Here is a 23,648-nt window from a genome sequence, read left to right as displayed (position 1 = left end):
ATTCTGGCTTGCTTTGCTCAGGACTTGTTCAAGGATGCTTGAATCTGGGTTATAAATGGAACTGAGAAGTTTTAGCAGAGCCCTGGTTTTAGCTTTTGATCAGGGTGCAGTTTTTGGCAACCAGAGGCTTAGCGTGGTACCCAGTTGGATGAATGAGATGGTGGCTTTTACGTGATGCGTAGGTGTGATATGTCTCACGCTATGTGATATTTTACAAATTGGTACCTGAGCTTTGATTACCAATTCCTTCATTCTTTGGAGCTGCTCCGATGAGGCTGCCCAACCCCTAAAAGTTGTATCTTGGGTTGTTTCACCAGAGATGGTATAATAAGCTCCTGTTTGTGTAAATGGATGGCTGAAAATGTGGTCCTCTGTGCAACTAAGAGATGCTGTATATAGTCAAAGGATGCTGATCTATAGTCAAAGGAGAAGGATAAAAATGTAAATCAAGATCATTCTGAAGACATTTTAGTCTTTTACCACAGGCAGTTATGGGCATTGCCTGGGAGTTGTCATGAATTTCTGTTGTTCTCGAGGACTCTCCATGTTGAAAGCATAGGAGCTAAAAATAAAACTTGTCTTATACAAGGCCTACCTGGGAAGCCACCTCTAGTTTTAGTAGGTTTGCACCCACTTGAATATTCTGAGAATTTTTGACATGTGCTTGGTAAAAAGGATGTGTATACTATAGAGCAGAATAAGGAGGGAAGGAAATGTGGCATGTAATTTGGGCCTGGAGGCTCTTGCTAGAGGTGGTGAAAGAGAAATGATTCTTCTCCTGCAGATTGTTGGGGGAGCAGTGAGGTCATTTGTAGTCTGACTTCTTGCTTTGGGCAAAACCCAGTCCACCAGTTGGGGCTGTGCTGGTGAATCAATGCAAATCAATGCCCACAGCTGAGGACCCTGAAGGCCCAGCTGAATGTGGGTGGTTTGTGCTGTTTTTCTAACGGAAGGGTCTTGTGGGCTGGAACAGCATCTACCTGAGGCCAAGCAGCTTAACACAGGGGCAAATAAACGGCCTGGTGTGATATGTCAGGGAATGGTGGGGTCTGTGGAATTCTTCGAAAGAGGACGGCTCCTGTTACCCTGCAGAGATACATGGCCCATATTGTCAGAGCCTGTGATTTTTCAAGGGGTGCCAGAAAACTTGATTTTCTTGTGAAATCTCCTAATTGTTAAAACACAGCGTAGTCCAAACAAAACACATCTTGGCCCTCGGGCTGTTACTTTGCAATCTTTGGCTAAGCAATTGTAGTTCTTGCTGTGGGTTTCTTAGTAAGGAAATGTCTAACTTCCTTTTCTCCTTGTTTTGGTCAGGCTTGCTAGAAAGCAGCACCCGCCTGAAACCTCACGAAGCCCAGAACTACAGGAAGAAGGCATTGTGGGTGTCCTGGTTCTCCATTATTGTCACCCTGGCCCTAGCGGTGGCTGCCTTTAGTGAGTATCAGGGGTCTCCTCGGCCCATGTGTGCTGCTGTGGCCCGTTTTATTCTCTAATTCCTGTGGGATGTGCTTTTGCTTTTAGTTGACTGTTATTGATGAGTAATTATTTTTAGATGGTTGGAAAGTCAGGGTACTTATAAATTAATGAAATGGCTTCTCTCCTCTGCAGAGGGACGAGTGGTGAGACGGTGAGGTGAGGAGTGGTACTGGGAGCCTTGGCTCTCCTCAGTATGTGGGTTTGCGGAAGTAGATGCTGGCTGCTGGCTGAATGGTGAAAATACGCTTGGTGGATGCCTTCAGCTTGGGCTGACACATGACACGTATATCTCCTTAAGATTCCTATTTTGAGCCTAATGCAAGAAGATGGGTGCAATATTGCAGTCAGCCCTCTCCTTTTCCCTGATCATATCTGTGTGAGGCTTGGAAGAAAATCCTATGCACATTTTAAGGAAAGGAAAATGGGAGGGTCTTCTCTCAAGTTTTTCAGTGGCCATGGAAACAAAAACACGTATTACAATTAAGACAAACTAAGGAAGTGGAACAGTTTCTGCCAGATAATCCTGTTTGGGGGTTAGGAAGGCCAATGGCATGTGTTTTCTTGACTAACATTTTGCAGCCTATGGAAATGTCCATGTGCTATTTATTCTTATGAATTGTGCAATGACTCACAAGCCTAAGCAGTGGCAGTTACAGCCCAACCTTGGTAGAAACCTGTGGGGTTTTTTTTGTTTTTTGTTTTTTGATGCTGGGGAGAAGATTGCATTTTGTGACGAATTTATTACCTAATAGAAAGATCTATTTTCTCAGTGATAGGCATCATATAAGGTGTCTCCTGTGACAACCCTCAGATTAGGAGAAAAAAGCCTGTGTCTGCTAGAAGACAAGCTCTGTGTGTGTGTGTGTGTGTGTGTGTGTGTGTGTGTGTGTGTGTTGTTTAAAATTCTGTTCTTCAAGGTTAGATCTGCTGCTGGAAGTTGAGGTTGGTTCCCAAGAGGGAATATTAAAATTTGACCAAATGCTCCCTGCAAAACTAGGCATATATTACTTGAAGCAATTTATGTTGGAAACACTGTACTGTGTCTTGGCTCTAAAAAAGCCAAACATTTAGAAGCGGAGGGCAATGCATTCCAGAGTATAAACATTTTTACCAGTGAGCCAGAAATCTGATCGAGGAGAATTCTGATTCCTGAAAATAGCTACTCCTTCCCCTTGCCCCCGCTTTTTTAATGCTGAAAGAAGAATAACAAGCTGGATTGATGTCCCTAGGGGATAATTTGGTTGCAGTGGCTGGTGGAGGACTTTGGATCAGACACCGTAATTTACATATGTAAAGGAAAAGGAAAGGGATGAAGGGAGGTGATTTACAAACAGAATAATAGTAACTCAGACAGGTCCATGTGCCTGATAAAGCTGTTTCGATTTATCACCTGGGTGTTTGAATGAGGACCTGAATGTGAAGAATTAGTGGGCAAGTCTTCTAGGGGAGTCATACTACATTTGATGTACTTAAGGCTCATAATAGACAAAAATTATGAGAAAGTTTGATTTCACATGTTACACCCGATCAGTTGGGTTATCTTAAAAATGTTATTCATTTCCTTTAATACAGAAAGACAGTTGCATGGTGCATACAGAATTAGAATATTGCTTTGTGACAAGTGCTTCTCTTTCTTTTAAAAGTGCTTTTACACCTTCATTGCAGCAAGTATTTAATTTAAATCTTCTAACTTGTAGCCCATAAAATGTTGGCATTGGCATATAATATCATGATTTGTGTTATCTATAGTACATTCAATTTGTTCTCATGTTACTTTCAATTTGTTCTGGTTTAGTTAAACCAAAAAATGCAGAAGGTGAATTATGTTTTCCCCTACTTTATAGAGTAGCTTTAGTGTTTGTGTGTGTGTGTGTGTGTGTTTCATATTTTAAACCCTTGATGTGGTCTCTGATTGTGTTGTTAGGGTTGTTGGTTTTACTATTTAGTTTCCTAAATATATTTCTAATATACAGTATTTAAAATATCTTCGAAAGCATTGTTTACGTGGTGACAGACTTTTGTGAAATTCTCTTCCTAGTTTTGAATGGAAAGAAATAGAGATTTTGTAAACTAACTTTTGAAGTTATGTTTAAATTAGCATATGAAGAAAAATGGGACATTTCAAAAATGGCAGTTTTTGTAACGTGTCACAGAAAGCCCTAGTCCTGGTCTTCAAGGAAGGGGTTAGTTAACAAAGAAGGATAAGTACAATGCTCTGACTTGCTGCACCTCTGTCCAACCGAGTCAAATGGCTGAGTTGAATCAATTAGTATTTTTAAGAGGATTGGTATAGAATTACTGTATGTGATGCTCCGGTGTGGTGAAGTCTTTGGAGTGTGTGCCTGTGTGCATGTGTGTGTTGTGTGTGTGTATGTGTTGGCAGGAGATGTTAATCATGATGAAAAGAAAGCAACTGTATTTATGGACGTGGCTTCTTGCTACTGCTGGATGGTGAAAAATTTGGGGCAGGAAGAGCATCCATCCTTGCATGGAATCAGTAATTAAGATGGAAGTACATGAACTGAGAGATTTTTAAAAACTTTTTTTTAGTTAGGTGGTAGGACAATATTTTTTGGAAAATGATAAATTCTACCTAAAGATTTACATACAAGGCTGAGGTCTCATTTATTTTATAAACAATTACTATTTTTTTGAGGCAATTGGGTCATCCTTGTAGCTATTCTCTTGCTAAGGGAGGTGTCTCGGAGCCACATCTCCTGGGGTCAGCTGGAGTTCCTGTCTTCACCGTCTCAGCTGCCATTTTCTATTTATTTAATTATAGTTACTGATTTTTCTTTTTTTTTTGAGACAGAGTTTCACTCTTGTTGCCCAGTCTGGAGTGCAATGGCATGATCTTGGCTCACTGCAACCTCCACCTCCCATATTCAAGCGATTCTCCTGCCTCAGGCTCCTGAGTAGCTGGGATTACAGGCATGTGCCACCATGCCTGGCTAATTTTTGTATTTTCAGTAGAGATAGGGTTTCACCTGGCTAATTTTTATATTTTTGGTAGGGACGGGGATTCACCATTTTGGCCAGGCTGGTCTCAAATTCCTGACCTCAGATGATCCACCCACTTCAGGCTCCCAAAGTGGAGTTACAGGGATTATAGGCACGAGCCACCTCGCTGGCCTGAGTATATTCTGAAGAACTGCTGTTGGCTTTTTTGAGTTTGGAAATGAGGAGGGGGCACACCTCTTTTTTTAGTCAACTGGAAAGATTTGTATTTTTTTTTTTTTTTTTTTTTGAGACAGTTTCGCTCTTTTGCCCAAGCTGGAGTGCAGTGGTGCGATGTTGGCTCACTGCAGCCTCCGTCTTCTGGTTACAAGCGATTCTCCTGCCTCAGCCTCCCAAGTAGCTGGGATTACAGGTGCCCACCACCACGCCAAGCTAATTTTTGTATTTTCAGTAGAGATGAGGTTTCACCATGTTGGCCAGGCTGGTCTTAAACTCCTCACGTTGTGATCTGCCTGCCTAGGCCTCCCAAAGTGCTGGGATTACAGGCATGAGCCACCACGCCCAGCCAAGATTCTTATTTTTACATGACATGTACATTGTAGGTTGTGAACTCAAATGTCTCTGAGACAGATCTCAATCAAATTAGAAAGCTTGTTTGCCAAGGTTAAGGATGTGCTTGTGACAGTCTCAGGAGGTCCTGAAAACAAGTGCCTGAGGTGGTTGGGGTACAGCCTGCCTTAATACTTTTTAGGGAGACATAATATATCAATGAATATCTGTAAGATGTATATTGATTTGATCGGAAAGTTGGGACAATTGGAAGTGGATGGCTTCCAGGTTATAGGTAGATTTAAAAATTTTCTGATTGGCAATTGGTTGAAAGAGTTAAGTTATGATCTAAACACCTGGAATCAATAAAAATGAGTGTCTGGATTCTGATGATTAGTGCGTTTATGGGGATTGATGTTTTATTATGTAGATGAAGCCTCCAGGTAGCAGTGTGTTCTTAGAGAACACACTGTAAATGTTTCTTGTCAGACTGAATGTCTGTGTTGATGCTAATGCTGGTCAGCTTTTCCTGAATTCCAGAAGGGAGGAGGGTACAATCAGGCTCCTCTGAGTCCCCTTTCCCATACAGCTGGAAACAGTTTTTCAGGTTAACTTTGGAGTGCCCTTGGCTGAGAGGAGAGGTCCATTAAGATGGTTGGGGAGCCTTCAAATGTCGTTTGTATTTTACAAATTAAAGATTGTTATCCTTCATCTCCTGTCAGCTTCCAGGTAGTCAATATACCATGTCTTCTCAAGTTAGTAGTTTCTGAAAGACCTGATGATAAAACTAGCTTATGTCAGTGTTACTGAGTTATTTGTTATAAATCATATATGTAATTATGATTAGCATTCATATGTCTGGTACAGTTTGAAAAATTAGGTGGACTTTCACAGTTTGTACCTCGAGTGTGCTTTGAAAGGGATATGAACTATTTTTTAATGTGAACTATTTTTGATAATACTTGGTAATGTAGTGATTTTGGATCTGTTCAAATGCTGATATAAAACCAGATGGTAATACATCTTGAATATTTCAGAGAGAGCTCTAGTTTGGTTTTAAAATTCATTCTGTTTATAATCGGTAGGCAGCATGGAAAATGGCAATCCTGTTATGAACAAATGTGAAAAAAAGTCTGTTTTAATAATGAAGCTAGAAAGAGAACAGAAGTTCTGTTTCAAAACTCAGGGTTTTGACATCATTGATATCTTTGTTACAGTGATGTAGGAAAATGCATTCGTTTTTGAGGTTTGAGTGCAAGTTAATTTTTAGGCACTCAATACATGTTTTGCGGGAAATAAAGACATATTTGAAACATCCTCGTGGGAAAATCTTTCCTAAGATACACAGCTTCATTAAAAAAGTACTCCAAACCCAGATCCTCTCAGAAAAAGCTCACTCAAAAATTGGGTGCAGCTGTAGATTTAAGAACTAGAAAAACAGCTTGGAAAAGAGTGATTTTTAGATGTGGATATTTTAAAAGCATTTATTTGATTTTAATGTAAACCCTTAAAAATGATAGGATATGTATTTTTATCTTTTTCTTTCTAAATTATGAGACTAAGAGTCGAGAGATGGATAAAATGAAATTGTATGATTCTTCTATAAACTCAACAAAAAACGTTTGAGCACTTTCTTAGGTGTTCTCTCATCTGACAGACACATTGGGAGACAGAAAAGACATAAGACCCTTCAGGCACTTTATGGTGTACTTAGAGTAACATGGAAATAGTTGCTGTGGCCTTAAAGGTGTGGCCTTGGCCAGGCGCAGTTGCTCATGCCTGTAATCCCAGCACTTTGGGAGGCCAAGGTGGGTTGATCATTTGAGGTCAGGAGTTCGAGGCCAGCCTGGCCAACATGGTGAGATCCTGTCTCTACTAAAAAGACAAAAATTAGCCAGGCATGGTGGTGTGCACCTGTAATCCCAGCTACTTGGGAGGCTGAGGCAGGAGAATCACCTGAACTTGGGAGGTGGAGTTGCAGTGAGCCGGGATCGTGCCATTGCACTCCAGCCTGGGAGACTTTGTCTCCAAAAAAAAAAAAAGGGTCTGGTCTGCCCTGACTTTTGCCCCCCTTTTTTCAGATATCCCTAACTTCTCAGGACTGGAGCCCATGTCATTTGGGTCACCCATCTCATGGGTCTCACATGACAGCCTTCTCATTGGCAGCTCCCCTCCCCATAGAGGCCTCACCAGCTGCAGGCAGCCATTCCCCCAGAGAAGGTTTATCCATGACACTGCCAATTTCCCTCATCACAGTTCTTGCCTTTGTGCCCGTCCTCCATGGATGAAGGCTGTGGAGCCCTTGTCTCTTCTGCCCGTGTCCGTTTCCCCTACCCCTGAAATACTTCCGTCCCCCAAAGCCTTAACTGTGCAGCTGACATTCTGCATGTGAAATGATCCTTTGCATAGTTTGCTGGTCATGTATTTATTTTACTGAAAAAAGCAGAATGTTCACAAGATAAAAATTTTTGCGACCAAAAGGTGCACAGCTCTTAAATCTCTGTCCCGTTCTGAAGTCTGTCTCTCCTGCTGGCCACGTTGGTTCCCAGTGCCTTGACTGTTCTTCAAGACATTTTCTGTGCATGTCCAGGTCCAGGCGTGGTGGCTGCATACACTTCTGGCCGCTCCTCATGTCAGACGTGGTGTCTAATCCTTGCTGGACTTTTCTCAGGCCCGGGCCTCTCCGCACGCTCCTGTGTCCACTGCCTCGTGCGGAGTGGAACTGAGGCAGAGAATCTGCAGGAATACTTTCCTGTCCAGCATCCGGCTACCACCGCGGAAGCAGGCGGTGGTGCAGGGGCCGGGATATGTGGGCAGGAAGTTTGAGAGCCACATTCTGGCGGTGTTCTGAGGGATAATGGGCTCTCTGTGGGTGTGCTCAGAACGATAAACCCAGGGGCTGCTTCTGAGAGGTGGAGACCAGGAGGGAGAGACGGGCAGGCGAGCGGTTTGGGAGCCTTGCTCTGACAACTCTCCCTGCCTCTCCACTCTGCCTTCATACCCTGTGGCCATGTGATCAGGGATTCTGTGCCTGTGGCCCTCCATGCTGTGAGCTCAGACAGCACACGGAGTACGGAGGCGTATTTCAGACAGGCTCCTTTGCTTACCATGAGGTCCCTCAGGATCTTGCCCGCTTCTTCCTGGCTGGCCTCACCTCCTCCCATCCCCATGCACTGCTGACTGCAGCCCCCAAGGCTCCCTGTGGGCCCCATGGGCTGTGTCCTGTTCCTTGTCCCAAACCACATCTCTGCTCTTCTCTTGGTCTCAGATGCCGTTGGTTCCTGACCTCCATGCTCTTTTTTTCTAGCAAAATTTTTACTTATCCCTCAAAATCAAGATGAAAGATCGCCTTTTCTGGGAAGCCTTCCGGCTGGTTGACGTGCCCCCCTTCCACCGTAGCCCCACGGACACACAGATCAGGGCCTTGATGCACAATACTTATATTGTCACGTCATCGCTTTCAGCCCTCAGCTCCACACCAGGGCCCGTCTTCCTCAGGCAGTGTTCTCAGCCACTAACGCAGTGGACGCTCGGACGTTGGCAGGACCGGAGTCAGTTTTCTGTCTCCGTGCTGGGGCCACTGTGGTTGCAGCAGGCGGAGGATGTACATTTGCAGGTAGAGACCCCAGACAAAGGAAACAAGGAGGGCATCTCCAACTTTGTAAATGGTGCTCTCACCCCTCCTCCTTACTCCACTGCCCAGCATCCTCCCAGCCCCTCCCCCGCAAATTGAAGCATCCAGGCTTCTGTTGACAGGGACTCGCCTGAAGCTGTTAGGAGGACTCCTCTCCCTAAGTCTCCACTCACAGAGGGCTGCTGTTTCCAGCCAGGAGTGGGGGCGGGGTCTCAGCAGCTGCCTGCCTGCCCTGCCTCCCTTCTCAGTGCCTTCTACACACAGCATTTCATTGGAAGTGTGGCCAGGGCACATTAGCACAAGGTGCCCTTGTCACACCGCCATAGTGGTGACACAGGGTAGCTGGGCGGCGGGCCCCAGGTGGGCTCATCTCATGCCCAGGGCCCATTGTCCCTTCTTGCTTGGGTCCTTGCTGGCAGGGGCCCTTTGGGACATTTGTCAGGGTTTTTCCTCTTGCCTCTCAGTCTTTTTCCAGTCATATTTGTTAAGCAGTTGGATGAGAAGGAATTTTCTAGTCTGTGAATATCCCAGGGCTATAATTTGGTCCTCTAGGAATTGCCTCTGTAAGGTGAATTTCTGGTGTAGCTCCTCTTGGACAGGAGGTGACTTCCCAGAGCCTTGTGCTGTGGCTTGAGATGCAGACCGGAAGGAACAGAGGGAGCCAGGGGGACGGAGGGCGCCCTGGCTCCCACCCCAGCAGGGAAACGCTTGCTCCCTGTCCGCCTTCTCCCATGCCCGATGGCCACGCCTCCTTCCCACTGGAGAATGTGTTTATCCAGGCCTTAGTGAGCGCCTGTCAGCGAACGACAGTCTTCTGTGCTGGCTACGACAGAGGACAGCAGAAAGTGGAGCAGTCTGTCCCCCTGTAGACCTCGGGTCTAAGTGGGAAGGTGAACTCTCTAGCTGTCCGAGACAATGACAGGGAAGTGGGCAGCACAGGTGACCTGAACACTTCCCTTTCCCCGGTGCTAGACACACGGGGCGCTCAGGAAAGGACATCACTGACCTGGTACAGCACAAAGAGTCTACAGCCCACAGGAGCCCCTGGCCTCAAAAGGAATAAGATGAAAATCAGAGCTAGCAGTGCAGAAGCTGGGGATGCTATGGGGTGGGAGTGGGGGAAGGCGTCTGGCCTCAGTTAGAGGGGCTTGGGTTATAATGTCCCCACAGGGACAGAACATAGATGCAACCCCACAGACTCGGTGGCCTAAACAACAGAAATTTATTTTCTCGGGATGCTGGAGGCTTGAAGTTCAAGATCGAGGTGCAGCAGGACTGGTTTTCTCCTGAGGCCTCTCTCCTTGGCTCGTAGATCTCCATCTTCCCCTGTGTCTTTACACGGTGTTCCCTATGTGTGTGTCTGTGTCCTCATTTCTACTATGAGGACACCAGGCATATTGGATTAAGGCCCACCCTAATGACCTCACTTTAACTTAATTACCTCTTTAAAGACCCCATCTCGAAGTTCAACTGCATTTTGAGGTACTGGGGCTTAGGGCTTCAACATTTGAATTTTTTTTTTTTTTTTTTTGAGATGGAGTCTTGCTCTGTCACCCAGGCTGGAGTGTAGTGATGTGATCTCAGCTCACTGTAACCTCTGCTTCCCAGGTGCAAGTGATTCTCCTGTCTCAGCCTCCTGAGTTGCTGGAATTACAGGCATGTGCCACCACACCTGGCTAATTTTTGTATTTTTAGTAGAGACAGGGTTTTGCCATGTTGGCCAGGCTGGTATCAAACTCCTGACCTCAGGTAATCTGCCCCCCTGAGCCTCCCAAAGTGCTGGGATTACAGGCATGAATCACCACTCCCGACCTCAACATTTGAGTTTTGAGGACACATAATTCAGCCAGTAACAAATGGCTTGGTCAGTACCAGGCAGGTGGAGGAAACTAGTAATAAATTCCGTAAAGGGACTTTATCTTCAATGAAAGGTTGGACCAGGATAAATCCCTCCAGCAGCCCAGAGACAATGAAGAACTCATCTGTGCCAGAATAGTTTTGTGTGGGCTGAGGAGGGGGTGAGCGGTGGGGGAGCTTTCACTGGAATTCAGAACCATGAGACTGACCTCATGTACATTTGTGTTTGGGATTTTTGTAGGTCGATTCCCTGGGACATAGACCCAGAGACTCAGCTTCCCTCCAGGAGGCTTGTTGGCGGTGGGGCGAGGCTGGGGGCGGCTCTCAAGGAGAACCCCGGGCAGGGAGCCAGAGATGCAGGACTGGGCAGAGGGGAGGTTGAACCGCAGTGCTGTTGCCTTAGAGGCTTGTCCCACAGGGACTTGGAAGCTGAGATGGCTTTCAGGTGATGCATGGGGGCCAGACCTGTCTTTGGTGTGGGCTGCCCCAGGGACAGGGACAACCATGGGAAGTAGCTTCCTTCAGTGGAGGGCGGTTCCCGGAAAGGGATGTGGACATCAGCAGCCCTCATTCCTGGCAGCTGGGGGAATGAATGCTCAGGTCCTGGAGGAGAATTTAGGAGACACACCAGGGCATCCATTCTTGGAATGTGTACCCTGCACTTAGCTTGGGAGCCCTCAAGCTGAGATAGTAACATGGACATGGTCCTAGGTTGGAAATACACCTGGAGCACCTGAAAGAGTCAAGGGCAGAACTTTGATCAAGGCCCAGCAGGTGTCGGATGGAGGCAGCCCCACCAAGGATGAGCTGACATTCCAACACTAGAAAGCTCCCGAGAAGACGGCCCACCATGACTGAGAGTCGTGCAGACAGCATGATTAGACCTGAAATTCTAGGTGAGAGAAGTAGCCGACAAGATCTGTAAAATAAGTGTGTTTAATATGAGCAGAAAATAAAAACGGAATCAAATATACAAATGCTGAAAAGAGCAACTAAGGAATAACCAAATAAAGATATTTGCTATCTTTTTTTTCTTTTACTGTCTAAGGTGGATGTAGTTATGAGAATGTTAAGAACGACAGCAGCCCCCTATTCCCCACCCCTCTCTCCTGTTTCCCCCTCATTCTCCTCCCAGCAGCCTCTTCACCTCTTGTAGTTAGTTCTTGTATTTACTTGTGTAAGTAAAAGGGTTCCAATGCTAATTCCTAATTTGTTTTTCAAGTTTAGGCATTATTTGTTAACTTCCCAGATGAAGGGAAATAATTTACTCATTTATCCTCCCGGCCCCACACAAGTAGACTGACTTCCTGCATTTCCATCCTTGACCGTAGTTACGGTTTTCATTATTATGACTATGGAAATCCTTTTCCTGGGGCCATAGGGTGAAGTATGATGACTTCTTTTTTTTTTTTTTTTTTTTTTTTTTTTGAAATGGAGTCTTGCTCTGTTGTCCAGATTGGAGTGCAGTGGCGTGATCTTGGCTCACTGCAACCTCTGCCTCCCGGGTTCAAGTGATTCTCCTTCCTCAGCCTCCCAAGTAGCTGGGACTACAGACTCACACCCAGCTAATTTTTCCATTTTTAGTAGAGACAGGGTTTTACCAAGAGATTGGCCAGGCTGGTCTCAATCTCTTGACCTCATGATCCGCCTGCCCCGGCATCCCAAAGTGCTGGTATTACAGGTGTGAGCTACCACACCTGGCCGATGACTTCTTTCTTGTACAATTTTTAATTTTTTCTTGATTTCATGTCTGTTTTGTTTATTCTTATGTTTACTTTTTTACAAATTTATTTCTTATTCAACTTTCATTCAGCATTTCTTTTCTAACCTCAGCTTCTCTGTGATATTTTCAGATGCAGAGGTAATTCTGTCGGTTTCTTCTTGAAGAAACCTCTTGGAGCACCTGACGTCCCGTAACCAGTTGGATTGCCCTTTCCACCTGGTGCACAGCTCCATCCCAGCATCTTCCTTCACCACGTTTTTTGTGATTCCCTTTATTTTTTCTCTTCTGTTGGACCCCCTGTTTCCTGGACACCATGTTTTTCTCTTCTCTGGTTTACTCCCTTTTAGGGGGAACACATCTACTCCCAGCTCCCTAGGTAAGGTCACATGGGAGGTGTAGCTTTCAAGCCATATAATGTCTGAAATGTCTTTAATGTATCCTGGCACTTGATTGATAGCTGGATAGAAAATCCTCAGTAGGAAATAACGTTCCTTAAGAGTTGTGAAGACTTTGCTTCATTGTATTGTCATTTGTAGTGTGGCTATGAAAGTCCTAAGATCTTCTGAAACTTACACCTTTGCCTGGGACCTGCTGTGGTGGATGGAGGCTCTTTTATCCATACACACCCTACTTCCTAGCTCTTTGTCTTTTTGCTCTGCTTCCTGGGAAATTTAATCACCATTATATTCCTACCTTTCTCTCTCACTCTCTCTCTCTCTTTTTTTTTCATAGCCCCAACCCTCCTACCTTTCTCTTGAGTTTTCATTTCCATTACCAAGTTAAAAAAATTGTCTGAGTATATTTCTTTAAAAATGATCTAACTCTTGTTTTGTGGATCGTTTTTGAAAATTAATTTTTAAAAAAATTTTTTTTTAATTGCATTTTAGATTTTGGGGTACATGTAAAGAACATGCAAGATTGTTGCGTAGTTACACACATGGCAGTGTGATTTGCTGCCTTCGTCCTGATCACCTATATCTGGCATTTCTCCCCATGCTCTCTCTCCCCAACTCCCCAGCTCCTGCTGTTTCTCCCCTATTTACCCCGACAGACCCCAGTGTGTGATGCTCCCCTCCCTGTGTCCCTGTGTTCTTATTGTTCAACACCCGCCTGTGAGTGAGAACATGTGGTGTTTGATTTTCTATTCTTGTGTCAGTTTGCTGAGAGTGATGGTTTCCAGGTTCATCCATGTCCCTACAGAGGACATGAACTCATCATTTTTGATGGCTGCATAATATTCCATGGTGTATATGTGCCACATTTTCCCTGTCCAGTCTATCATTGATGGGCATTTGGGTTGGTTCCAGGTCTTTACTGTTGTAAACTGTGCTGCAGTGAACATTCGTGTGCATGTGTCCTTAGAGTAGAATGATTTATAATCCTTTGGATATATACCCAGTAATGGGATTGCTGGGTCAAATGTAATTTCTATTTCTAGGGCCTTGAGGAATCACCACACTGTCTTCCACAAGGGTTGAACTAATTCACACACCCACCAACAGTGTAAAACTGTTCCTATTTCTCCACATCCTCTCCAGCATCTGTTGTCTCCAGATTTTTTAATGATCACCATTCTAACTGGCATGAGCTAGTATCTCAATGTAGTTTTGATTTGCATTTCTCTAATGACCAGTGATGATGAGCATTTTTTCATATGTTTGTTGGCCTCCTGTATGTCTTCTTTTGTAAAGTGTCTGTCCACATCCTTCTCCCACTTTTGAATGAGCTTGTTTGTTTTTTTCTTGTAAATCTGTTTTAGTTCTTTGTAGATTCTGGATATCAGCCCTTTGTCAGATGGGTAGACTGCAAAATTTTTTTCCCATTCTGTTGGTTGCCGATTCACTCTAATGACTGTTTCTTTTGCTGTACAGAAGCTGTGGAGTTTGGCTAGGTCTCATTTGTCTATTTTGGCTTTTGTTGCCAATGCTTTTGGTGTTTTGGTCATGAAGTCCTTCCCTATGCCTATGTCCTGAATGGTTTTGCCTAGATTTTCTTCTAGGGTTTTTATGGTGTTAGGTCTTATGCTTAAGTCTTTAATCCATCTGGACTTAATTTGAGTGTAAGGTGTCAGGAAGGGGTCCTGTTTCTGCTTTCTGCACACTGCTAGCCAGTTTTCCCAACACCATTTATTAAACAGGGAATCCTTTCCTCATTGCTTGTTTTTGTCAAGTTTGTCAAAGATCAGATGGTTGTAGATGTGTGGTGTTGCCTCTGAGGCCTCTGTTCTGTTCCATTGGTCTATATCTCTGTTTTGGTACCAGTACCATGCTGTTTTGATTACTGTAGCCTTGTAGTATAGTTTGAAGTCCAGTAGTGTGATGCCTCCCGCTTTGTTCTTTTTGCTTAGAATTGACTTGGCTATGCAGGCTGTCTTTTGGTTCCATATGAAGTTTAAGGTGTTTTTTTCCAGTTCTGTGAAGAAGGTCATTGGTAGCCTGATGGGGATAGTGTTGAATCTGTAAATTACTTTGGGCAGTATGGCCATTTTCATGATATTGATTCTTCCTAACCATGAACATGGAATGTTTCCCCATCTGTTTGCGTCCTCTCTTATTTTGTTGAGCAGTGGTTTGTAGTTCTCCTTGAAGAGGTCCTTTACATTCTTTGTTAGTTGTATTCCTAGGTGTTTTATTCTCTTTGTAGCAGTTGTGAATGGCAGTTCATTCTTGATTTGGCTCTCTTTAAGTCTGTTATTGGTGTATAGGAATGCTTGTGATTTTTGCACATTGATTTGTATCCTGAGACTTTGCTGAAGTTGCTTATCAGTTTCAGGAGATTTTGGGCTGAGACGATGGGGTCTTCTAGGTATACAATCATGTCGTCTGCAAATAGAGACAAGTTGACTTCCTCCTTTCCTATTTGAATACCCTTTATTTCTTTTTCTTGCCTGATTGCTCTGGCTAGAACTTCCAGTACTATATTGAATAGGAGTGGTGAGAGAGGGCATCCTTGTCTAGTGCCAGATTTCAAAGGGAATGCTTCCAGTTTTTGCCCATTCAGTATGATATTGGCTGTTGGTTTGTCGTAAATAGCTTTTATTGTTTTGAGATACGTTCCGTCAATACCTAGTTTATTGAGGGTTTTTAGCATGAAGGGCTGTTGAATTTTGTCAAAGGCCTTCTCTGCATCAATTGAGATAATCATGTGGTTTTTGTCTTTTTCTGTTTATGTGGTGAATTACGTTTATGGATTTGCGTGTGTTGAACCAACCTTGCATCACCGGGATAAATCCTACTTGATCATGGTGGATAAGCTTTTTGATGTGCTGTTGCAATCAGTTTGCCAGTATTTTATTGAAGATTTTTGCATCTATGTTCATCATGGATATTGGCATGAAGTTTTCTTTTCTTGCTGAGTCCTTGCCAGATTTTGGTATCAGGATGATGTTGGTCTCATAAAATGATTTGGGAAGGAGTCCCTCTTTTTGGATTGTTTGGAATAGTTTCAGAAGGAATGGTACCAGCTCCTCTTTGTATGTCTGGTAGAATTTGGCTGTGAACCCATTTGGACCTGGGATTTTTTTTGGGTGATAGGCTCTTAATTGCTGCCTCAACTTCAGACCTTGTTGGTTGGTCTGAAGTTGGTCTGTTCAGGGTTTCGACTTCTTCCTAGTTTAGACTTGGGAGGATGCAAGCGTCTAGGAATTTATCCATTTCTTCCAGGTTTACTAGTTTATGTGCATAGAGTTGTTTGTAATAATCTCTGATGATGGTTTATATTTCTGTGGAATCTATGGTGATATCCTCTTTATTGTTTTTTATTGCATCTATTTGATTATTCTCTTTTTTCCTTTTTATTAATCTGGCTAGTGGTCTGTCTATTTTGTTGATTTTTTCAAAAAACCAGCTCCTGGATTTATGGATTTTTTGAAGGGTTTTTTGTGTGTCTATCTCATTCAGTTCTGCTCTGATCTTAGTTATTTCATGTCTTCTGCTAGGTTTTGAGTTCTTTTGATCTTGCTCCTCTAGCTCTTTCAATTTTGACGATAGGGTGTTGATTTTAGATCTCTCCTTGCTTTTCATGTGCGCATTTATTGCTATATATTTTTCTCTAGAGACTGCTTTAAATGTATCCCAGAGATTCTGGTATGTTGTGTCTTCATTCTCGTTGGTTTCAAAGAACATCTTTATTTCTGCCTTCATTTCATTGTTTATCAGGTCAACATTCAAGAGCCAGTTGTTCAGTTTCCATGAAGCTGTGCTGAGTTAGTTTCTGAATTCTGAGTTCTATCTTGATTGCAATGTGGTCTGAGAGACTGTTTGTTATGATTTTCATTCTTTTGCATTTGCTAAGGAGTGATTTACTTCCAATTATGTGGTCAATTTTAGAGTAGGTGTGATGTGGTGCTGAGAAGAATGTATATTCTGTGTATTTGGAGTGGAGAGTTCTGTAAATGTCTATTAGGTTTGCTTGGTCCAGGTCTGAGTTCAAGTCCTGGATATCCTTGTTAATTTTTTGTCTCGTTGATCTGTCTAATATTGACAATGGGGTGCTAAAGTCTCCGACTATTATTGTGTGGGAGTCTCTTTGTAAGTCATTAAGAACTTGCCTTATGTATCTGGGCGCTCCTGTATTGGGTGCATATATATTTAGGATCATTAGGTCTTCTTGTTGCATTGATCCTTTTACCATTATGTAATGTCCTTCTTTGTCTCTTTTCATCTTTGTTGGTTTAAAGTCTATTTTATCAAAGATGAGAATTGCAACTCTTGTTTTTTGTTGTTGTTGTTGTTCTTCATTTGCATGGTAAATCTTCCTCCGTCCCTTTATTTTGAGCCTTTGTGTATCCTTGCATGTGAGATGGGTTTCCTGGATACAGCACACCGATGGGTTCTGGCTTGTTATCCAATTTGCCAGTCTGTGTCTTTTGATTGGGGCATTTAGCCCATTTACATTTAGGGTTAATACTGTTATGTGTGAATTTGATCCTGCCATTTTGATGCTAGCTGGCTGTTTTGCACTTTAGTTGATGTAGTTTCTTCATTGTGTTGATGCTGTTTACCATTTGATATGTTTTTGGGGTGGCTGGTACTGGTTGTTCCTTTCTATGTTTAGTGCCTCTTTCAGGAGCTCTTGTAAAGCAGACCTGGTGCTGATGAAATCTCTGAGTACTTGCTTGTTTGCAAAGGATTTTATTTTTCCTTCACTTATGAAGCTTAGTTCGGCTGGTTATGAAATTCTGGGTTGAAAGTTCTTTTCTGTAAGGATGTTGAATATTGGCCCCCACTCTCTTCTGGCTTGTAGGGTTTCTGCTGAGAGATCTGTTGTGAATCTGATGGGCTTTCCTTTTTGGGTAACCTGACCTTTCTCTCTGGCTGCCCTTAGCATTTTTTCCTTCATTTCAACCCTGGTGAATCTGACGATTATGTGCCTTGGGGTTGCTCTTCTTGAGGAATATCTTTGTGGTTGTCTCTGTATTTCCTGGACTTGAATATTGGCCTGCCTTGCTAGGTTGGGGAATTGCTAGGTCCTGGATAGTATCCTGAAGAGTATTTTCTAGCTTGGATTCATTCTCTTCGTCACATTCAGGTACACCTATCAAATATAGATTAGGTCTTTTCACAGAGTCCCATATTTCTTGGAGACTTTGTTCATTCCTTTTTACCCTTTTTTCTCTTATCTTGCCTTCTCATTTTATTTCATTGAATTGATCTTTGAACTCTGATATCCTTTCTTCTGCTTGGTCAGTTTGGCTGTTGAATCTTGTGTATGCTTCACAGAGTTCTCGTGTTGTGTTTTTCAGCTCCATCAATTCACTTATATTCCTCTCTAAGTTGTTTATTCTCGTTAGCATTTCGTCAAATCTTTTTTCAAGGTTCTTAGTTTCTTTGCATTGGGTTAGAACACGTTCTTTTAGCTTAGTGACGTTTCTTATTACCCACCTTCTGAAATCTGATTCTGTCAATTCATCACACTCATTCTCCATCCAGCCTTGTTCCCTTGCTGGTGAGGAGATGTGATCCCTTGTAGGAGGAGAGGTGTTCTGGTTTTGCGTGTCTTTATCCTTTTTGTGCCAGTTTCTTCCCATCTTTGTGGATTTATTCACCTGTCATCTTTGTAGTTGTGGGCTTTCAGATTGGGTCTCTTAGTGGACGTCCAGTTTGTTGATGATGAAGTTATTTCTTTCTGTTTCTTAGTTTTCCTTCTAACATTCAGGCCCCTCTGTTGTAGGACTGCTGAGGTCCATTCCAGGCCCTGCTTGCCTGGGGATCACCTGCAGCAGCTGCAGAACACTAATGGTTGCTGCCAATTTCTTCTGCCCAATGTCAGTCTGAGCTCTCCTTTATGAGGTGACTCTTTGGATATATGGGGGTCAGGGAGGTGCTTGAGGAGACAGTCTGTCCTTTATAGGAGCTCAAGTGCTGAGCTTTGAGCTTTGTTATTCATTCAGAGCTGCTGGGCAGGTACGTTTAAGGCTGCTGCAGCAGAACTCATAAACCCCCTCTTTTTTTTCCCAGGCATTTTGTCCCAGGGAGTTAGGGCTTTATTTACAAGATTCTCTTGTGCTGCTGCCTTTTTTCAGGGCTTCCCTGCCCAGCGAGGAGGCAGCCTAGTCACTGCCTGCCTGCAGAGGATCTGCTGAGCTACTGTTGGCTCCGCCCAGCTGCCGTGTGAACTTACCTGTAGTCCTGTTTATACGGGTGTAGTTAGAACTGCCTTGGCAATGGCAGCCCACCTCTATAATGGTGGACTCTCTGTAATGGTGGGCTGTCTCAGCAATGGCAAACTACCTTCATAGTGGTGGACTGCCTCGGTAATGGCAGACACCCCTCTCCCACAGAGCTGGACTATCCTGGGTTCAGCTGTGCTTGCTGTGAAACTCTCAATCCAGAGCGTTTCCAATTGCTGTTTTTTTGTGGGGGTGGGACCAGCTGAGCCTTATTATCTGGCTCCTTGCCTCAGAGCCCCCTCCTTTTTTTTTTTTTTTTAACTGAATGATCGACTCCCTCCCAGGTGTTCCAGTTGCGTGTTGAAAAGGCTCCGGGATTCCCGTGCGGCGACCCACTACGCAGGCTGAAACAGCGGTGCTGAGATTCCTAGCACTTTTTTGCCCAGGAATCCCCTGGCCTGGCTCCCTGTTTCAGTCCCCTTTTTAATCAGATGAATGGGTGGCTCTGCCTTCCCAGAGCTCCAATCGCCAGCTAAAACAGCACCCAGACCCGTGTATTTTGTATGGAGAACTGCCACGCAGAGGTGCTGGCTGCCACGCTGGCCAAAACAGCTGTGCCGGCGAAAACAGCTGCCCTGGCCAAACCAGTTGCACTGGCGACCCGTGGGGCTTCTCCACCTGGGAATCTCCTGGTCTGTAGGCAATAAAAATCCATCTGGAAATGCGGCATCCACTCACCCTCCGAGGTTTCACTGGAAGCTGCAATCCTCAGCTGCTCCTAATCGGCCATCTTGGATCCCTCCTTTTTTTTTTTTTTTTTTTTTTTTTTGACAGGGTCTCTCTCTGGCACTCAGACTGGAGTGCAGTGGCGCAATCACAGCTCACTACGGCCTCGACCTTCCAGGCTCAGGTGAGCCTCCCACTTCAGCCTCCCAAGTAGCCGCAACTACAGGGGCTTGCCACCTTGCCTGGCTAATTTTGGGATTTTTTTTTGTCGAGATGGGATTTCACCCAGGCTGGTCTTGAACTCCTGGCCTCAAACATTCTGCCCACCTCACCCTCCCAAAGTGCTGGGATAACAGGTGTGAGCCACTGCTCCCCACCATGGAGCTTTTTAATAGTGGTTATCTTTCTGAAAGTATTTGTGATGGTTAAAAAATACTTTTTCATGCCGGGCGTGGTGGCTCAAGCCTGTAATCCCAGCACTTTGGGAGGCCGAGACGGGTGGATCACAAGGTCGAGAGATCGAGACCATCCTGGTCAACATGGTGAAACCCCATCTCTGCTAAAAATACAAAAAACTAGCTGGGCGTGGTGGCGCATGCCTGTAGTCCCAGCTACTCAGGAGGCTGAGGCAGGAGAATTGCCTGAACCCAGGAGGCGGAGGTTGCGGTGAGCCGAGATCACGCCATTGCACTCCAGCCTGGGTAACAAGAGTGAAACTCCGTCTCAAAAAAAAAAAAAAAACTTTTTCGTTTCTTGCATCGCCTTTCTCCAAGGTGCTTCTTTCTCCAGTTGCTTTGGATTTATCATTCATCTTAGGGGAGGAATCTTAGGAGTGTGGTCCTAGATACTCTGCTCTTGTTCAAAATAGATCATTAAAAGGCTGGCCTGAGCTCCGAGCTTGTGGGTGGTGTTCACTGTAGGGCGACATGGTTGGACTGTTTTGTCAGTGGATTCCAGTTTGACACCTTCAGATCCTTCCTTTTGGGCTGCCCAGGCTTCCCTAAGATGGGTACTCTGAGCCTCCGCTTTGAAGGTTGACTCCTCACTGCCTGAATTTTGGGAGCTGAGTTGGGGATGAGGATGGAGATACCAGTTTTCTGTTTGAAATTCTTTTTTTTTTTTTTTTTTTGAGACGAAATTTTGCTCTTGTTCCCCAGGCTGGAGTGCATTGGCACGATCTCAGCTATCTAAAACTTCCCTCTGCCTTCTGGTTTCAAGTGAGTCTCCTGCCCCAGCCTCCCAAGGAGCTGGAATTACAGGCATGTGTCATCACACCCGGCTAATTTTTATATTTTTAGTAGAGATGGGGTTTCACCATGTTGGCCAGGCTGGTCTTGAACTCCTGAACTCCTGATCTCAAGTGATCCACCCACCTTAGCCTGGGCTGGGATCAAAGTGCTGGGATTATAGGCACTAGCCACTGTGCCCGGCCTAAAATTCTTTACTGGGTCAGCTACTTTGAGTTTGGTTCCTCCATCTTTGCCTGAGTCTGGTATTCCTCAAAGAAGAGACTGTTGCACCTTCGCTAGAGAAAAATCCTCCAATAATCCTATAGGATTGTTGGGGTGAGTGGGTATTGCCCTTCTGGGCAGAGCTGGGGATGGATTCTGGAGAGCTGCTTTTTACACAGGCTTTGAGCAAACCTCTCTATTGCCAGTCTTCTCTTTATTATACTGTGCTACCAATTTCTGTTTTATTGGGTATCCTGAGGTGTAAATTGGGTTGTCTTTTTGCTTTCACACTACTGTGTTAGGAGTTTGCTTTCTGGAGTCTGTTAAATCAATTACCACTTGCCCATATGCTTTCTAGCTTCTAAAAATTGTTTTTGTTGCCTTTTCCATTTTCTTTTTTATAAAATTCACTTTCATTTCTTTCTAATTTTTATGGTTTTACTTTTTATATTTAACTTTTTAATTTGCCTTGAATTTACTTTGGAGTACCAAAACAACATGTTTAGTGTCTTTGTACATTGCCTGAGCTCCAGATCTGTGCTTCCAACTGCCAGTTAGACCGTGTGGATTGTCCCTGTGCACCATGCATCTGCGTTCATCTAGTTTACTGGAGGAGTCTCCTTTGTGTTTGTTTTTGTTTTTGTTTTTTACTAATGGATTTGTTTTTTATTTATTTATTTAATTAGTTAATTTATTTGTGAGACAGAGCTTTGCTCTTGTCATCCAAGCTGGAGGGCAGTGGTGTGATCTCGGCTTACTGCAATCTCTGCCTCCTGGGTTCAAACAATTTTCCTGCCTCAGCCTCCCAAGTAGCTGAGATTACAGGCCCTGGACACCATGCTTGGCTAATTTTTGTATTTTTATTAGAGATGGGGTTTTACCATGTTGGCCAGACTAGTCTCGAACTCCTGACCTCATGTTCAGCCTCCCAAAGTGCTGGAATTACAGGTATGAGCCACTATGCTCAGCTGGGTTTGTCTTTTTAAAAACACGCCTCTATTCTTAGTTTAGTGGGGTTTTTAGAGGAAGCAAAATTACACAAGTAACCATCCTGCTATATTTCCCTGGAAGCGTCAGAAGAACAATTTGTAATGAAAAATATAGTATGTGAATCAGAAACCAATGAGGAATAATTAGAGAATCAAACTGTACATCAGAAGAGCTTACCTAGATTGTAGACCAGGGATTCTTTACATTCATGTTTACTAAAAAACATGGAAGATAGGATAAACTCTAATACAAACAAGTAAGAATTCCAAAAGCAGAGAAGAGAGGAAATAGAAAACAGTGTTTTTAGCAGTATCTGAATCTGTTTCGGAGTGGATGGGAGGGATGGGGCATGTACCTTTCAAATCATTAGGTGAAAAAAAAGAATTAGGAAACTTACCTCATTCAGTAGATGGCAGAAGTGAAATACATGATACAGACAAAAAGCACAGGAAGTACAAAATAAAATGTAGAAACAAATCCAGATGTTTCAGAAATCGCCAAAAGTATAAATGAATTAATCCATCAGTTAAAAGTCCGAGATAGATTGCTTTAAAAAAAAAAAATCAAGCTCTATGCTGTTAATAGGAGACAAAGTTTAAAATATAAGATCACAGAATACCTTAAATGTAGGGATAGAAGAAGATATATCTGGCAAAGACTAACAAATTAAAGTTGGTGTAGCTATACTGATCAGTGAAAATAGATTTGAAAGCAAACAGCATTATTAGGCATAAAGGGTGTTTACCATATAAACAAAAGGTTCAACACACCAGAAGATAAAACATTGTGAATTTGTATATGCCAAACAACAAAATCCCAAAGCACTCCAGCAAAAAATTGATGGGATTATAGTTAGAAACAGACATATCATAATTACAATGGTAGACTTTAATGCACCTCTTTTACTAGTTGGTGATAGATAAAATGAAAAAAATAATTAATGAAAATATTGAAGATTTGACTTGTGCAATTCAGTGCTTTTCACTTTTGACTGCTATCCATAACAGATAATGCGTATGTGACTTAGAATATATAAATTTAGAATATATAGAGTGTAAATATACTCTGTGTCATCGTATCTACAACACTTTTTTTTTTCTTTTTTTTAGATTGAGTCTTGCTCTATTGCCCAGGCTGGAGTGCAGTGGCACAGTCCTCATAAACTGTAGCATCTGCCTCTCGGGTTCAAGCCATTCTCCTGCCTCAGCCTCCTGAGTAGCTAGATTACAGGTGTGTACCACCATCCCCAGCTAACTTTCTGTATTTTAAGTAGAGACAGTGTTCCACCATGTTGGCCAAGCTGATCTTGAGCTCCTGACCTCAAGTGATCTGCCCACCTTGGCCTCCCAAAATACTGGGATTACAGGCCTGAGCCACTGTGCCCAGCCACTCTGTAACATTTTTGATTATAATACGTAGTTTTTTTGTACTAAAAAATTTAAAAATGCTGCTGTTGAACTGTGTTACGCTCTTCATTCTGTGAGCTATTAATACTTGATTTCAGAGTTGTTCAAAGGTTAAAAAAAATCCCTTTGATAATTTCTGTTCTTTTTCATTTAAAAGAAGTGTGGTTACATCCTAGCAAATTTATTTTATGCCTTACTAGTGAGTTGTAACCCTTTAGTTTCAAGAACACTGATCCAGTGGATCAGTGTGGAGCCATGTATCCAA

The 23,648-nt window shown here is 43.4% G+C and overlaps 1 protein-coding gene across 1 annotated transcript in view; it reads left to right on the top strand.

The window, feature by feature from the left end:
• The window catches only part of TMEM163 (transmembrane protein 163), a 274,558-nt gene that overhangs the window by 4,582 nt on the left and 246,328 nt on the right, over positions 1-23,648 (top strand). Inside the window, exon 2 of the mRNA XM_039479868.2 lies at positions 1,318-1,437. Coding sequence (XP_039335802.1) covers positions 1,318-1,437 — 120 coding nt within the window. The remainder of the gene's footprint in view (positions 1-1,317; positions 1,438-23,648) is intronic.

The sequence above is a fragment of the Saimiri boliviensis genome, chromosome 5 (assembly GCF_048565385.1).
Source record: "Saimiri boliviensis isolate mSaiBol1 chromosome 5, mSaiBol1.pri, whole genome shotgun sequence".
Taxonomy (NCBI): domain Eukaryota; kingdom Metazoa; phylum Chordata; class Mammalia; order Primates; family Cebidae; genus Saimiri; species Saimiri boliviensis.
This window is presented reverse-complemented; position numbering and strand designations above follow the sequence as displayed.